At 36.7% G+C, this 18,987-nt stretch overlaps 1 protein-coding gene across 1 annotated transcript; it reads right to left on the bottom strand.

Annotated features, from left to right (window-relative positions):
- Positions 1-12,955: 12,955 nt before the first annotated feature.
- Positions 12,956-16,946, bottom strand: LOC117931823. The gene is made up of 2 exons (XM_034852893.1): positions 15,633-16,946; positions 12,956-13,639 (listed from the first exon to the last, which is right to left on the bottom strand). The coding sequence occupies exon 1, from the start codon at positions 16,878-16,880 to the stop codon at positions 15,768-15,770; it is 1,113 nt and encodes a 370-aa protein (XP_034708784.1). The 5' UTR covers positions 16,881-16,946; the 3' UTR covers positions 12,956-13,639; positions 15,633-15,767.
- Positions 16,947-18,987: the final 2,041 nt, after the last annotated feature.

Below are 18,987 nucleotides of genomic sequence, written 5' to 3'. Positions count from 1 at the left end.
TCCCCAATAGCAAGGAATATCAGGCACACCATTAGCAAGGAATGTTTTCTAGTATAAAATTATAATTCTTTTAGATTCAGGCAAATGCTGTTTTAATTTCTTGCATTATTTGCTTGGAAACCAAACAGTCGGTTAGGGTTTGTCTTTGTATGCATTTAACTTGTAACTATTTCATGGTGGACTATGGCTCAAGCTAGAACACAATTTTCCCTCCATGTACAGATTTTGAATTTTAGAGAAACCCTAAATCTCAACCTAAACCCTAGCCCTATCTCTCTATAGATGTCAATGGAAGAAGTCAGAAACGTACTGTTGGTAACCACCCCATTACGGTTGCTTTTAATTGATCCGTCACGTTTGACTGAGAATCCCGAAAATAATTTTGAAATTCAGATTCCACCACCGCCGCCACCAGTCTTCGGCGTCTTGAATTTCTTAGATATGGGGTTTCCACTAGGAATGGGGTTCTTTGTAGAGGGATCCAAACTCTACTTTGTCGGTGGTGAAAAACCTCCTGAAGGTGTCTCGCAAGATGAAATCTGTTCGCAGAGATCAAGCCTGGTTGTGGGGCTTTCCCCTTATGTCTATGTGTCCGATCTCACTTCGCTTGAGTCAATCACTGAATTTTGTAGGCTTTCAACCCATATGCAGGCTCCCAAACATAATCCTCTTATAGTAACTGTTGAAAGAAAAATCTATGTGATTTCCGGGGAGTCCTATCTGTACTCTAGAATTTACGTTCCACCCCCTAGGTTTGAATCTTATGATCCATTGATTGATCAATGGGAAGCCCTACCTGCTCCTCCCTTCCACTTTGCATTCGGCATTTCTGTGGTGGGAACCACTATTTATGTTGATTCAGGCGTTGGTTTTTATTGTTACAACGTGAACAACATGGTATGGGATTTTCTTGGCAGATCAGCTACTGAAATACCTGTCCCCGCACCACTGCTGCCTGATATTAAAACCGAGTTCGTGCCTGCTTACAATGATTTGCTTATTGGCCTTCATGAGAAGACACTGTTTACTGCCTTAATCCGCCCTGATGGCAGTCCGATTTACCAAAGTTTATGTGAGTTGTTTGACATGTATTATCACCATCAAAATATCTTATCGGCTTCAGGAACCATTGTTGCAATGGATCAACATGAAATGTGCGTAATAAAGGTGGCTCCATTGGTAGAGGGTTATGCCTCAGTTTATATCACCACGTTTCGGGTTGAGAAGCTGCATTCCTCTGCACAAGCCTTTAAGCTGGCACAGGGTTCTTCCTTTCAAATTCCTACATTTGCTGATATTTTCAATCCCAATCCTTGGTATGTTCCAAAAGCACCCTTTGTGATGGTTACTTGCTTGACTAAAGGTTTCTACAACCTTGAAGAGTGGGGCAAAGATATGTTGTTCGTCTCTGGTGCCTACTTTCACTCGTGGTCTGTCTTCAAACTTTATCTCTTGGTGCATACATGCATTTTTTTTAATGCTTAACAAAAAAGGGGGACAACGATTTTTTTTAAGCTATTTTCTTTGTATATGGATTTTGGTTAGAAGCCATGGTGAGTAAGAATCCATGAAAATTTAAACATGCTTCTCAACAAAATGTTTGTCTCATTTTCAATTTAGTGATTAATGATGCTTAAATATTTTTAGTAGTTTTTCTTATTCAGTCTTTGTAATGCTAGGAATCATGTCTTTATTGGTAATTGCTCATTTGACCACTTACTAATTATGTATTTTTAATTAAGGTATTTCATTTGGGTTCCTTGATATTTTAATTCACATTCCTTTTTCATTTTAAAATTTCCATTTATTTGATGACATTGGTATAATTTCTTTGTGATATTGTCTTCTCTGCTATGCACATTGATATAATATTATGATCATTTTGGGTTATTCTACACTTGATCCCTAGTGATCAGTGCTGAGATTGAACCACACTGGCAACCTGCAACACATGGGCACTTGTAGTGATTCTTAATCATGATATATCATCTGGTTTTGAGGCCTTGGTCTGTGTTTGAAATTTCAATAGAAGACATTTGGGTAATAAAGACTCGAGATGTAGAAGATAAATGATGTAATGAGGTAAAATTTGAAATAGGATGTTGAGTGCATTTTCTAGTTCCTTAATGCAATCGGCCAATACAAATCGTTCTGATCACTAGAATGAGTAATGTGATAAATTTGATTCAAGGTTTGATAGCAGCGTGTATTCCCTTCGTCCTTTGAATTAAATATTATATATTAATTAAAAGAAATAATTTCTTATTGTATTCTATTCTTTCCATTAACAGGTTCATGAGAAACAAAAAAGATAGGGATCCTTCCGATGTTTCCCCACGAAAGAGGTCGAGGTTGACTGCCTCATCCTCTAAAATACAAAGGGATCCTCCTGAAGAACATTCTAAATTGAAGAGGCAAAGATGTGTGTATTTCTTTTATCTTATGATATCCAGTCTTTCCCTATTGAATGTGTGTGTCCTACATACTCTGCCTCTCACACTGTCACAAATCACTTTGTTTTGTCCCCATGTCCACATATGCATACATTTGTTCATCTTGTGCTATTCAGTCTAAAATAGCCACTATTTAGAGAATTATGAAGTTATAATAAGCGTGTTTGTGTTTATAGGCGATACTACTAGCATTCTTTGATGAGATGAAGCAGTCGGTTTTAAGGTTGAAAGACCAATGCTTAAAGTCTCTACTCGTCTTGGAATTCCGATCCTCTGAAGATTGATGGTGCATTTACCTTTGGCTTAAGCCCTTATTTCTGTCCACACTCGTTGTGTCTCTGTTTCTTTGCTTTCGTTGGTGTTGTTTCCTTGTTTGCTGCTTATTAAGATTTCCCTTTTGAAAAGAGGTGAGTTGTCTCATCTAAGAGTCATCATGATAATTTTTTTGAATGATGGTTAACTGCTTGGTTGGTGAATCACTCTTCATTAAGATTGATACTACTAAGTTGGAACACGCCCTATGTGGGGAAGAGGTGGAATGGAGCATGACTGCTTGCCCCTTTTTGTCCTTTTTGGACCATTTGGCTAGAGAGAAATACAACATTTGACAATATGAAAAATTCGGAATAATGGCTCCATTATCTTTTAAGCGTAATTTTTTGGATTGCATCGACCATTGTACAAAATTGTCTCCCATGTCTATATTGGATTTTGTTTATTGGTTAGGAGCTAAGATGATAGGCCATTCAACTTCTACTAGGTTAGAGAGGATTAAGGTGATAAGCTATGGACCCTATTTTAAGATTTATTCATAATAAAAATAAATTGAATTGCCCATAATAAAAATAAATTTTATGAAAGGTAAGACATACTTTAATTAGCCTTGACTTGGAGTTAATCCCCTTCACCACCAGATTTTCAAAATTTAAAAATTTTGCTAGAGATGAAAAACTAAAAATTTATAGCAATAAAACAAGATCAAATTTTGATGTATGAAATGGAATGGAATGTGGGTATTTATAGGATTTTTTTTTTTTTTTGTCAAATTAGCCATTGGATGGTCAAATAACTGTTATAAATTAATTTTAATTGTTTGATAAAATTTTTGTTCAAATTTGGCCATTAGATAATCGTTGGAAACATTTCGTAGCCGTTGGATCAAGTCAACATTGATTTTCCACCATCGGATCACAAATTTGACCATTGGATGCCTTTACAAATACACGGGTGAAATCTGGGCCATCTGATCATCAAAAATTCAAATTTGGCCGTCAGATCAAATTTCAAAATTTTCAAAAAAGGAGCTAAAAGAATTGCCATTTTTTTTTTTCAAAAAATCGATGATTTATCGAAAAAATCGGTGATTTTTCGGCGATATTTTGAAATCCTCTTCCGGCTACTTTGTGCGTCGCTTCACTCGTGATTTTATCGTTGATTTATCTATTTGGAACTGATATATCGTTGATATTTAAGCGATTTTATCGATATTTTTTTTATATTCCTCCCGTTCGATAATCAGTGTTCAATATCGTTTCGAGGTCGTCCGATATTCGATATATCGACGAAATATCGTTGATAAAAACCGATTTTTCAATCCATGATTCAACCACATGCCTTTTTTCCATCAACATGCCTATGTTTGAATCACAAGGTACCTACTGTGATGGGGATGCATTTATCCCAACTATCAACTATCGACAGAGTAAACATTTGATAATACGAACCTATCGTTCTACTTTACACCACTTGAATACAAGAGAAAGGTTGTGGTACACTCCAAGGGGCTTATTACTCCTATTTTTATCCCCTTACATGTTATCCTACTCATGCTACGTAGTTAACATGGCTGTCATGCCCCACGACACCCCTTCTCACCCATTCAGGGCCAAAAGGAAGGGTTCTTTTGAAAAACATGTCAAAAATATCTTCTTTTAAAAATGGATATCTTTCATAATCACATCATTAGTTTTTCATATGAAATCTTCCTATTTAATTACATAGAAACTTTGAGATTTGAGAACTCTAGGGTTATATGAAATCTTTGCCCATGGATATAAGCTTTAAGCTAAACCTTGTAAATCATTATACACATGCTTTGTATATTTTACGTTTTCGTTTTTCTATTTTCTTCTCCTTATTATTTTTTGCAAGGTTCAAAGTATTGTTAAAGTTTGATACGAGTCATATATGCCTCAGACCTTTCTCCATTGAGTCCAATACCCAATACCATATTTAACCCAAACTTGGCTAAGATTGGTTAAATTTGGTTGGCTTGGTTGAGATTATGAGTGTGAGAGGAGTGATAATTAGGAGTGTGCCATTTCATTCCAAACAAACTTACATTGCCAGTTGCTTCAAAGTCATCATTCCAAAATCGAACCTCAAATCCAACGAGGAAATGAAAGGAAATCGTCATTTAGTTAACTTTGTCGATTCATGTTTTTAGAAACCTATCGATTTCCATTCCATAAATGGAATTTAGCCTACATGAATTAAGCAACCAATCAAGCTTCTGCCTTCTGGTTCTAGGATTTATTTATTTATCGAGTTAAATTTGGATTAGGATTTATTTATCAAGTTAAATTTTCTTAAGGATGTATCTAAGGTTTCAAAATCTGTTTTAAGGTGGGGAATGATATCCAATCACTTTCCAATGGTCCCCAAATAATCAAATGGATCATGAGAAATGATAAAAGGGTCCCGATAGCCCAATGATTGGATGTACTAAATTTTCTTAAGGATATGCTTAGGGTTCCAAAATTCGTTCTAGGGGGGAGAACAACCTCCAATCACTTCTTGAGGGTTCCCAAAAGAATAAATGGACAATGGGTGGGAAGGGAGATAGGGGTTCCGGTAGTTCGGGGATTTGATGTATCATATTTTTTTAAGGATGTACTTAGGATTCCAATGTCCATTCCATGGTGAGGAACGACCTCTAATCACTTCGCGAGGGTTCCTAAAGGAACAAATGGACCATGGGAAAGGAGATAGACGTTTTGGTAGCCTAAGGATTGGATATACCAAATTTTCTTAAGGATATACCTAGGGTTCCAATGTTCATTTCGGGTTAGGGAATGACCTCTAATCACTTCTTAACGGTTCCCAAAGGAACAAATGAATCACGGGAAGGAATATAGGGGTCTCAGTAACCTGAGGATTGGTGTAGACATAAAAAAATTAGTGGATTAAACTACCACTAATTTGGTCTTCTAAAAAAAAAAAATCATCTTATGGATAAGTCTCTTTCATCTCCAACTATAAAAAAGATAATAATAATAATAAGAAAATTATTATTATTATTATTATCTTGTTGGTAAAACCTCCCGATAAGAAAATTTGCTAAAATTAAGGAACTAAATCCCTTGAATTAAGCAACTAAAATTGGGGATTTTGAAATTCAAATTCCCTATCTTCACCTATAAATAGAGGTGTCTTCCATCAAGAGGGGGGAAGAAAATTCTAGAGAGGAAAATCCTACGGAGAAAAATCCTGAGAAAATCCAAAGGTAACTCCGTATAGGAGAATGGGCTTCACAACAATAAAGAGTTTCATCAAATCTCCTTGCAAGTTCGGTAAACGGTAAAAGAACTAATACAATCATTCTTTGCCATTCAACAAGGTCATTCGAGAATAAGTCATTTGTGGCCCTCGATTGATATTTGAAATCAAGAAAACGTCATCGTCGTCTTCCGAAGTGTGATCGAGTCAAAAGAATCAGAGGGAAAAATATTCATTTAGAAAGAATATTATTTATTTCTGAGATTGTACCCGCACTACATTTTAAATTTAATAAATCATTTGTTCGCATTTTATTTTTGCTAATTTCGCAGGATAAATTTTACGAAATTTGTGCGTACAAATTTCTGGCACGCCCGGTGGGACCTCTCTGCCTCTCATATCTTTTGTTAGAAAATTGATCTCTACCACGTCGATGACACCCAAAAGAACTCAAGTTGTGCATGTCAATAAGGGTAATGACAAAATCGTCATTGCACAATCGACACATGACACCGCTACGGGCCCCATGACTCGTAGCAAAGCAAAATCAACATCTTCAATCTCAACAAAACAAACAAGTGAGTCTGTTTGTTTGCTAAAACAGGTAAGAACACGCGATGAGCACCAACCACTCATCACCTTGGTTTCTCTGGGGGCAAAGGGCCATAGTCCTTATAGTAGGGGAAAACTCCCTTTAACACTATAGGACTTTGGGGATAAATCTCTTTGCTCTATTATCGATGTCAACTCCAGCACCGACTCACACTCCGGGTCGCCAACTGGAATGTCAAAGGAAGAAAACTACTCCAATCATTCCGACTCTTTTACTTCTCCCTTCTCGATGACCATGTCGATAATGACAACGGGCACTACATCTATAGAGGAGCAATTGGCATAGATGGCCCGTGCCATCGCCAAACTCACCAAGATGGTCGAGGAGAAGGATATGCAGATAACCTCCCTTATAAACAAGGTTGAGGCACAAGTACAAAATACGGGTGAGTCAAGTCATAGACTCAACCACCCTTTGAATGTTGCATCTCCTCTTGATGATGCACCACATACGTATAGGACAATGCACCACATACGTATAGGACAATGCAAGGTGAAAGAGAAACGACGAAATCTGCCTCAGTAGCGTCATTATCTATCCAACAACTTCAGGACATGATAACTAACACCATTAAGGCGCAGTACGGTGGACCCTCATAGAGTACACTCATGTACTCTAAACCCTACACTAAGAGGATTGATAACCTACATATGCCTATGGGTTATCAACCTCCAAAATTTCAATCATTTGAGGGAAAAGGCAATCCAAAACAACATGTTGCCCATTTCGTTGAAACTTGTAACAATACAGGTACAGATGGTGACTTATTAGTTAAACAATTCGTCCGTTTTTTTTTAGGAAATGCTTTCGATTGGTACATAGACCTTGCACCAGAGTGTATTGATAGTTGGGACCAAATGGAACGTGAATTCCTCAACCGTTTCTATAGCACCCGACGAATTGTAAGTATGATGGAACTTACTAACACTAAGCAATGGAAAGATGAACCGGTTGTAGACTATATCAATCGTTGGCGTTCCTTAAGCCTTGACTGCAAAGATAGATTATCAGAGGTATCAGCCGTGGAGATGTGCATACAAGGAATGCATTGGGGTCTCCTATACATTCTCCAAGGGATACGACCCCGTACCTTTGAAGAATTAGCTACCCGAGCACATGACATGGAGCTCAGCATCGCCAACCATGATGCTAAAAATGACCTTATCATTGACCAGCAAAGAGAAAGACACAATGGGAAAGCAAGTGATAAGATTTCAATAAAACCCATCCAGGAGTCAATGATGGTAAATGTGACTCTTGCGCGAGATAAAAAGAAAGAAGTAAAAGAGGTTAGACCAACCCAAGAAAATGAGAGGTGTCGGTTCACCTTTAAGGAATTAAAGGAGAAGAGGTATCCTTTTCCTGACTCTGATGTGCCTAGCATGTTGGAAGACCTACTCTAGAAAAAAGTTATTGAGCTACCTGAGTGCAAGCGTCCAGAAGAAATGGGTCGTCTTAATGATCCGAACTACTGTCATTACCATCGAATCATTAGTCACCCGGTGGAGAAATGTTTCATCTTAAAGGATCTCATAATGAAACTTGTAAAACAAGGAAGAATCCATCTGGATCTGGATGAAGTGGTAAAGTCAAATCATGCTACAGTCACATTTGGATCTCTCGATCCTGTTTTGTTACATGTTCCACTTAAGAAACTGGGGGCATGTGTCGATACTATCCAATGCGAGTCACCGAAACCAAAGCAAACGCAAGTGTCATGTCAAGACACCATTCGTCACTTCTATTTTGATAATGAATCAATGTCATATAACGAAGAAGGTTGGACATTGGTGACACGAAGAAGACGTCACAAGAAGCAAGAATCTCATCCCTACCCAAATCTTTCTAGGAAGGAACAATGTATGCAAAATATTCATCGATATGCAAAGAAGAAAGAAGAAAAGAAACCTAAAAGAAAACAAGCAATTGTACAGGTTGATGATCTCTTGGTACAAAAGCTCATCACCCCTATCACCTTAGAAGAATACTTCCCTCAGGAGTTCTTCAATAGAAGGATGGTGACATCAACTCATATGGTCTCTTATCATGAGATTTCAAAAGAAGATGAGTCAGGTAAAGAAGAAGAAAACGCTTTCGATGCAGAGCCAAGCAAAACCAAGAAAGCTGATGAGATACATAGGAATCCATCATTTTATGCCACAAAAATAAAAAGGGTAAAACGATTTGAAGACAAAGGTCACAATTGTGCGGCATGTTGTGCAAACATCACCTACACCAATGGCGATGAAAATGGCATGACATCAAATTTTACCACAATTGTTTTCAAACCTCGGCATTCTAGTGATGTTCCTTAAAGCATGAGCCTAAATTGCATATTGCTCCTATCCTACAAGAACTTAAACTGTAGTAAAAAAAAAAAAAAATCATTCTTGGCAAACTTCTTAAACCGAGGAACAAACCCTTTGTATTAAAGAAGTCAAATTCGGAGATTGCAAACTAAAATCTCTAACTTCTCTACATACAAGTGTTCTTTTCTTTCAGCATGACGCGTTCTCAAAAGAGCGATGCAACTTAGAAGCTAAATCAAAAAATGAAGCTTCAAGAGTCAAAATCAAACTCCAAACATTCTTCAACAAGCTCGTGGAAGAATATCAAACGCAAATAAAAGTGTCATTCATCCACCTTCAAAGCTAAAGAAGACAATGATGGGTTTTTCAAAACACTTGAAGAAATTGTTTATAATTTTACTTGAGATCAAGTCATCATTGACCCTCAATTAAATTTTGCTCCAAGAACACGTGGTTACCACCCTTGGATTAAAATCAAGTCCAAGCTTGACACATTCTTCAACAAGCTCGTGGAAGAATATCAAACACAATACAAAAGTGTCATTCATTCACTTTTAAGACTGAAGAAAATCAAGACAAAGGACTTCTTTTGTTCTCCAAAATGCTTAAGAAAGGTCTTCATAAGTTTGGTTGAGAATAAGTCATCTTTGACCCTCAATTAAACTTTATTCCAAGGACATGAATTTATCATCCTTCAATCAAACTCAAGACAAGTGATACTCCTGGCCCGCATGAGTATAAACTACATATGGCGCACAAAAAAAAAAAAAAAAAAGTTTGCTAAGTCGAAAACCTGAAAAGGCGACTTAGGCAAAAGTTAGGACATATGCTCGCAAGATTAAATCTTTCTTTTAGTCTTGGCAAAAGTTAAGAGCAAAAAAAAAAAAAAAAATGGAACTACGTTTGACTTAATCCTCTCTCTTTGAAGGGTACGTAGGCAACTCGGGGAAACCACTCGAATTCAGTGACTACCACAAAAAAAAAAAAAAAAAAATTATTATTACTCCAAGACTCACCCCATCTACATAACAATGGATGTATGTGATGAGTCTTGAAGTGGGGGCATTTGTAGACATAAAAAAATTAGTGGATTAAATTACCACTAATTTGGTCTTCTAAAAAAAAAAAAATCATCTTATGGATAAGTCTCTTTCATCTCCAACTATAAAAAGGATAATAATAATAATAAGAAAATTATTATTATTATTATTATCTTGTTGGTAAAACCTCCCGATAAGAAAATTTGCTAAAATTAAGGAACTAAATCCCTTGAATTAAGCAACTAAAATTGGGGATTTTGAAATTCAAATTCCCTATCTTCACCTATAAATAGAGGTGTCTTCCATCAAGAGGGGGGAAGAAAATTCTAGAGAGGAAAATCCTAAGGAGAAAATCCAAAGGTAACTTCGTATAGGAGAAGGGACTTCACAACAATAGAGAGCTTCATCAAATCTCCTTGCAAGTTCAGTAAACGGTAAAAGAACTAATACAATCGTTCTTTGCCATTCAACAAGGTCATTCGAGAATAAGTCATTTGTGGCCCTCGATTGATATTTGAAATCAAGAAAACGTCATCGTCGTCTTCCGAAGTGTGATCAAGTCAAAAGAATCAGAGGGAAAAATATTCATTTAGAAAGAATATTATTTATTTTTGAGATTGTACCCGCACTACATTTTAAATTTAATAAATCATTTGTTCGCATTTTATTTTTGCTAATTTCGCAGGATAAATTTTACGAAATTTGTACGTACAATTGGATGTACCAAATTTTCTTAAGGATGTATCTAAGGTTCCAATGTCCGATTCGGGGTGGGAAACGACTTCTAATCACTTCCTAAGGGTTCCCAGAGGAACAAATGGACCATGGGAAAAAGGATAGAGGTTCTGGTAGCCTAAAGATTGGATGTACCAAATTTTCTTAAGGATGTACTAAATTTAATTAAGGATGTACTTAGGGTTCTAATGTTCATTCTAGGGTAGGGAAAAACCTCTAATCACTTGTTGACGGTTCCCAAAAGAACAAATAGATCATAGAAAGGGAGATAAGGGTTCTGGTAGCCCGAGGATTGGATGTATCAAATTTTTTAGAGAATCTATCTAGGGTTTCGAAGTTTATTGCGGGGTAGGGAATGACCTCCAATTACTTCTCGAGGGTCCCCAAATGATCAAATAGACCATGGAAAGAGATATAGGGGTCTTAGTAACCTGAGGATTTGATGTACCAAATTTCTTAAGGATGCATTTAAGGTTCCAATGTCATTTTCGGGGTGGGAAACGACTTTTAATCACTTCCTGATGGTTCCTAACTGAATAAATGGACCATGGAAAAAGAAATAGGGGTTCTGATAACCTGAGGATTGAATGCACCAAATTTTCTTAAGAATGTACCTAGGGTTCTAAAGTCTGTTCCAAGGTGGGGAACGACCTCCAGTCACTTCTTGAGGGTTCCCAAATGATCAAATAGACCATAGTAAAGGATATAAGGGTCTCAGTAGCCCAATGATTGGATGTACCAAATTTTCTTAAGGATATACATAGGATTCCAAATTCTGTTTTGGGGTGGGGAATGACCTCCAATTACTTCCCGGGGGTCCCTAAAGGAATAAGTGGACCATGGAAAGGGAACTTGAGGTCCTGGTAGCCTGAGGATTAGATGTGTCAAATTTACTTAAGGATGTACTTAGGATTTCAAAGTCCGTATTAGGGTGAAAAACAACCTCCAATTCGTACCCAAGGGTCCCTAAATGAATATATGGACCATGATAACGGATATAGGGGTCCTGGTTCTCATAGGAATAGATATATCTAAGGTTTCAAAGTTCGTTTTGAGATAAAGGAGAACCTCCAATCACTTGCTAAGAGTCCTCAAAGGAATATATGGATCATGGTTTTCCTAGGAATGAATATACCTTTTTTTTTTTAATGATATACCTCATTTTTATGAAATTAATATAAAAGGCTGGATACATTTTTTTTAATGAAAAAATATATTTTCTTTTATATTTTATTTTAATTAAAAAATTAAAGATTTTAACCAAACAAAAAGTTAGATCCACAATCAAATGAAAACTATAAGAAAAAAGATAAAAACAAGTCACTGACTATAATTTTGATATGATAAATTTAGAATAAAAATAATAAAAATAATAAAATAGTATTACAAAGATATTTTTACTTTTAAATGTGATAGAATTTACAAAATAAATAAATATTTTATTTAGCATTAATATAAAAAATCTTATATCATAAACCTTTAAATAATAAAATAAAATTTTAAATTTAAACCTTAATTTATCAAACATATTATTATAATTAATATTTAAAATCATCAAATATATTATTTGTGGGATAATGTTTTCATTTTTGTCTATTATATATTTATGTTTTTATTTAATTTGTTATATTAATTATTTATTATATATTATCATTTTAAGTTTAATATATCCAAAAAAATAATTAAAATCAATAAATATGGAGGGATTAGAATGAAAAAAAACAATTAAAGAAATTTTATGAAAGAATACATGAGCATATTAAAAAAAAAAAAGTAGAAACCCAATAAGAGAAATATGTGAGGAAGTTAATGTGAGAGAAATAAAAAAATATGATAGATATACTTGTCAATAGCTTTTAAAGTGGTAGATGTACTTGTCCTTTAACTTTGAAAGGTAATTTTGGAAGAAATGTGAAAGGACTATGAATAGACAATATTTTTTTCCACTTTACACTATAAATTAAAAAGGTAAAAACCAAGTTCTAAAAAACTCATTTTTCTTTTGGTGATGTTTGGTTGCATGATTTCCCCTAAAATCAATCATAGATATAATATGATCATCTATATACACTCTAACTCAATTCACAAAAATATGCATAAATAAAGATTTAATTGATTGGTTAGACTGCTCAATGTCTTTGAAAGCTCTTCCATTTCTTTGTTTCCATAAAGTCCACATTAAACATAAGGGGCAGTCCTCCATCCATTCTTTTTTTTTTTTTTTTTTTACCCACGAAAGGACCTACTTCATAAGATAAATGAAAACCTGTTAGTTGAAAATGGCATATCCAGCACAAGATCACCAAGCAAACAGAGGAAACCATGATGAAACAACTTAATTAAAAATATATAAATAATTAGTCAATGTCAGTACAAAGATTAAATAAGAAAAACTGTTATAAATATTAAAGCTTCATTGATCACTGGATACACACATGAACACAAACATTTTGTTGAGAAGCATGTTTAAAATTCTCATGGGTTCTTAAACATCATGACTTCTAACCAAACTACAATAGTACAATTCCCTATCATTATTTAAAAGACTTCATAACATGCAGTATCTGAAATGCTCAAGGAACATGTTAACTGTGGTCTGATAATGAATCCTAGGAAGGCAAAAGGATAATTGATATTTATGACTAATCAAGCATATTTTAGGATTCTGTCAGAACAGCCGATGAAAGGCAATCCTTAATAGCCTAATTTTTTATTCAATCTGGTATTCCTATTTCTCTGTTATCAAATTAAAAAAAAAGAATAATAAAGAAAAAGATTCTGGCAATATATTGAATAAAACTCTAAAAACATGACATTGACTATAGAATATATCATTTTATCATTAATCATATGAACCATCCAAATTTTCCAAATCCTCATTTAGTTTTCCACCATATTAACATAGCACAAAAGCTAAATGGTCTTGTACATACCTCAAGTTAAAGCACTTAAGCTGGTCTCAAACTATTTAGAGCATTCTTCTTTCCTTCCCTGGTTATCCAAGATCCAACAAAAATTAGGAAAAAATGTGAAACAGAAAATGTAAAATAAACAAAAGCAGTAAACTAGCAGGAATAATGAAGATGATGCACCTAAAATTGAATTGTATATATCCTAATAGGAAAAACAACCTAGCTTAAGCCAAAACATGCCACTCTGCAATTGAAAGTGATACAGAAGTCACAAGAGTCATACAATAGTAAATTTCATTTTTTTCTTGATAGAGACAAACCCTATGTTGAGAAATTCATCAGCCACTTAAAGAAAAAACTCATCACCTAAAGTAGAAAAGAAAGAAACATAACACATGTAAAAAATAATACAGAGAAAAAATGGGTTTTAACAACTTTCTTAGATACCAAGCAAAGAAAAAAATATGTGCCACATAAGCTTAAACCAAAGCAACCAAGCAGAAAAGGAAAATGTACCAATAACCTAAAATAAATGAAATCCAACGAAAGATCAAAATCATCTGCAAAAGCAATGAATATAAAAAATAATAAATAAACTATAAATAAAACATAATCAAACTAAAATCCACATTAAAATAGACTCAAAACAAAAAACAAAGACACTCTAGAACATTGATGCTTCACTTTGGCCTTAAGGCCCAACTCAAGTGGTAAATGGATGGGGAGGGTTTGTAGGAGGTTCTAGGTTCACGTCCCAATGATAACAATAATTTACCTATAAAAAATAAAAAATAAAAAATTAATGCTCCACTTCAGCTCATGATTTCAAAACTCAAAAGTATCTTTGTGAAATTGACTACCTTGAAACTCCATCTAAAACAATCTAAAGAAATAACAATACCTTGATGCTTGGAACTATGATAGCAGTGTTGTAGCAAAAACATTTCCAATACCCCCAAACATGCATGAAAATGCCAAGACATGAGCGTTGCTTCTTATGGGCAAGTTTGGTTTCCCCATGCATATCACTTTTCAGGTTTTCTTCGACAAACTAAACTAGACTTCACTTTAGTTAAGCTCTACGTGTTACCTAACAGCTTGTACTTCCATTCAATTGGTGGAGGAAGTAGTTTTAATATAGCCCATTCCATTCTAGCACTTGTCTTGATGCATTTATGATGACAATCCAAATACCAAGAAAGTCGCTAAAAAGAAAATCATGTCTTCTATTTTTTGTTAATATGCTTGGCAATTGGCATGGCCCAAACTGGACTTGAGTTTTGTAATGTCGAATTCTGTTCATGACTGCTTTCCATACTTGCAACCTTGCAATAGAAGTAAATATCTAGTAGATGAGACTTTCTACCCTTCTGGTTTAAGGCAACAAGATTGATGATTTTTAAAAGTTCATCCTTCCAATAGTAGTACCATGAAAAGATGTGATAGTTTGATTGTTCTAGCCATATAAGTTAAAGCTATTCTCAAACATATTGAAGATGACTATAATTTCTTTTAAAATCTATAAATTCTAAGTACGTCTATGTCCATGTACGGGTATCAACCCAACACCCAATCCCCATCCCTAAAATATGATACACATGCACATGCAAATAGGTGTTTTGCATATAAAACTTTGAAAAGAAACATCTCGTGGTCATATAGAATTGATTTGGTATGTTGGGAAGAGATATCCCTGCCAAAGGCAATTTCAGAGGCGCCTATTAACATAAACATGATTTATTATGGCGGTATGGCGCTATGATGTGGGTAAGAAAATTATGACCCCTATGAAGGTAACTTAATAATTCTCTAGATAGCAGGTGTTTTAGACAGAATATCACAAGATAATAGATATAAGCATCCATGGGGCAAAAAACAAAGTGAACAAATACATGCATACATGGGGCAAAAAACAAATTGATCAAATATATGCATACATGGGACAAAAAAAATTGATGTGCGACAGACATACAATAGGGAACAATACAAATACAAAAAAGAGTGAACAGATACAGAGTAATGTATGAGAGGCAGAGTATGTAGAAAAACACTAAGAAAGATTCAAGGCAAACCATGATTGGAAGAAAGGCACAAGAGATTGTAGGCATATCAATGCCCTATGCATCAAGGTTGTAGTGACCTTTGGTCAAGCAGGTAATAGACAAAAAACGTCCTATTGGTACCAGCTGCTCACTATATGAAACAGGCTAGCAATCCTTTGGGACTGAGGAACGTTGGCCATTAATCAAGGGCAAATCGGAGGGTTGGACTGGGGAATGCAACTTCTCAACCTGGAAAGTGGCAATATAAGCAGTAGTGTGGATGCCTGGCAAAAATCCTGTCTTGATGATGCACATCTCCTGCTCACCCAATTCTTCGACTGCTCCTGATGAAGGAGCGATATTATAGTATAAATACTCGTCAAACACCTCAGTCAAGTACTGATAGGTAGGAGGACTACCATCACGAGGAATCAAGGCTGCAAACAGGTTGCGGCGATGAAGGCCAATGAAGATGTCATCGTAAGCAGGGACAAACTTGCCAATAAAACAAGGCAGCAGGGGTAGGGGGATGGGTATTGTAGAGGTTGAATAACCTAAAGAATCCCATATTTTGGTATTGACATTATAAGAATGAAAATTTAGGCCAGACTTCACATAAATGGTGGTTCCCACGACGGAAAGGCCATGTACAACATAGTCTTCTTCATACATACGACGACGTGGGTTGTAGAAGGGAGGATCAGGTAAAGCCTCCCATTCGCCGACAGATGGATCATAAACTTCGAAAGTTGGGAACTGGAGGTCATCTTCACGGTAATAATAAGGCTTTCCAGACAGCACATAGATCTTCCCTTGAACAGCCGCAATAAAGGGATTAGGTTTCGGACCGAGCATGGCCGTCGAAAGCTTACGGAAGTCGGTTATTGAGTCAAGCGAAGTGGCATATGAGACGTAGATATAAGGCGAAGCTCCCCCTGCTCCGAACGACTCTTCAAGGGGGCAGTGTTTCAGGGAAAAAAGCTGCTCCGGTGGTACTCCTTCCAAAGGTTTTTCCCCGCCAACCATGTAGAGTTTGGATTCCCATACGAAGAAGCACATCCCGTAGGGAAACCCCTTCTCCACAAAATTGAACTCCTTGAAAACCGGTAGTGCCGGCATTTGTGAGTTGCGATAAATTTCGGACCTGGTCGTGGACCTGGCCGTAAACCTGGCCAGATCGCTGGCCGTCAACCTAGCCAGATCGATGGCCAGCAGACGTAGGGGGGTCGCTACCAACAGCACACCTTCGCGTTTCTTTTTAGTTTCTAGGGTTTCCATCTGATCTAGGGTTTGTTCTTCTCGTTCAAGTTTTGGTAATTCCAGAAGAGAAGCAGGGTCTGCCCTTATATTCGAGAAGGCACCGATCTCTTCCGTGGGCTTTATTTTCTCAAATATTCAATTTTGTTTTAGAATAAAATTGAGAAAATTTCTCTCAAATTTAGATATTTTTTTATAGAAATAAGAAAAAGTAGTATTTTTTTAAATATTGGGTTAATGATAAAAAATATAAATCATATTTAGTTTTAAAAATTACTTTTAACCGAACAAATCTCAATTCAAACCAACTCTCACGGGAGGAAATCGGGAGAAGCCAAAGCAATGTGTAGACCCCCACTTGGGGCTTTTCATGCAGCTGCTCATTTTGCCACATGGAAGAGCCTTGCTCAACCACGTGTCTTCTTTTGAGAGGACAGTGCAGAATCATATGGTGCTTTTGAAGTGCCAATGGAAGGTTGACAGGTGGCATGAGGATCTGCAGGCCGTTGTCTTGAGGAGCGTCTTCTGTTATTAGTGGGGTAGTGGAAGCAGCTGACAGGGGGCAGGCTGGTGACGGGGGAGACGAGCTTGGAGGTGGGGGAAGAAAAGAAAAATCAGAGGAGAGGGAGCAGAGAGCTTTAGAGAGAGAGAGTTACGGAGAGAACGGGGGAAGAACTAGAGAGTGAGAGTTTTCCAGGAAGAACAGAAAGCTTGGGAGGGAGGAGGAGCCTTTTCTGGAGTTGGGGAAGCTAACAAGACCTTACTGCAGAAGGGCATTTTCAGGTATGGATGCAACTGATATATGGTTTGATTCAGATTCTTATTATTCCGACCCATTTTCTATTGATATTTGAGTGTTAGTTGGCTTGCTTAAGGTGGATAATGAAGGCCACCTATTCCTTGTTGAGATATAGTCCTGAGTTCATATTGTTAACCTTGGTACGCCTTGTCTCTGAGGTGGAATACTCTAGAGTCCTGTCATTTATTTGCATTTGATACTGTTTTCCTCACCTAAATCAGAGAAGGTCCACGGATAACTCATGATGTGAAGCCTTCTTTGGGGACTTTTTTACTTGTTTTCTTCCATACTCTGTTCTCTTCTCTATTTTCTTGCTCCTCTGTTTTCCCCTGAAAGAGACCGTTAGGTTTTAAGACTGAAAAAGAGATCTTCAGAAGATATTGGCAGCTACAGAATTTGCACCAAAAAATGTCCGCGTGAGATACCAACAACTGGGTATTTGTTGTGTACAAGGGAAAATTACCTGATGATCGTGGGGTTGCGATCAAGAGAGGTGAGACTGGTCTAAAGACCAAGAAGTTTCAAGAGAAGGAGAGTGCATTTGACTCTGAACTGGCCTTCTTATCGCGGTTTCACCACAAACACTTGGTTAGGCTTGTTGGGTTTTGCCAAGAAATGGATGATCGTTAAGGATAATGTGTTGGTTGCTATATCATTGCTTGAGTCATCAGTGCTTCTGATAATTGAGGCATCATGCGGCACTGCACCTCCACACCCAGGTTGAAATCTCGATCTTGAGAGACTGCTGAAACTTGCCGGAAAAGATATGAAGCTCTGGATGCCTGACGAGCTCGTCCTGCAGCAGAACAACACTGGTCACTGCCTCGGCGTTGTCGTCGTCACTGCTCACCCATCTGGCATCATAACTACTTCAGTCGCCGTCGTAGTGAACACCTCCATTTCTGGAAATGCATCTGATAATTGCAGCCATAACCGCTCGGAACCTAGAGCCAGCACTGAATTGGGCTCCCATTAATCTCATACCCACTGACCATCTCTCTATACTCACAGCAAACCCCTCATTCTACACCCCATCATACTCGTCATTCATACCCACTGACCATCTCTCTAAACCCATACCTAACCCATTTCCTATCACTATTTATACCCATTAAATCTTTCACGTCCCCACTCATATTTCCACCATGCCCATACTCATTAGATGCCCACCATAATCCTATTCACCTTCATCCCTCTCTCATCAATTCAAACAGAGATTACCTTTTGTTCTTTTCTGAGAGTTACTGGGATGCAATTGGGGCCCGCCATGCAGCATTATTGACGTCAAATTCATAGCTACATGCTGATAGTTTGGATGATAACATGAGC

The sequence above is a fragment of the Vitis riparia genome, chromosome 15, assembly GCF_004353265.1.
Source record: "Vitis riparia cultivar Riparia Gloire de Montpellier isolate 1030 chromosome 15, EGFV_Vit.rip_1.0, whole genome shotgun sequence".
In the NCBI taxonomy this organism is placed as follows: Eukaryota; Viridiplantae; Streptophyta; class Magnoliopsida; order Vitales; family Vitaceae; genus Vitis; species Vitis riparia.
Note: the sequence above shows the minus strand (reverse complement) of the source record. Positions and strands in the feature narration are given on the sequence as shown.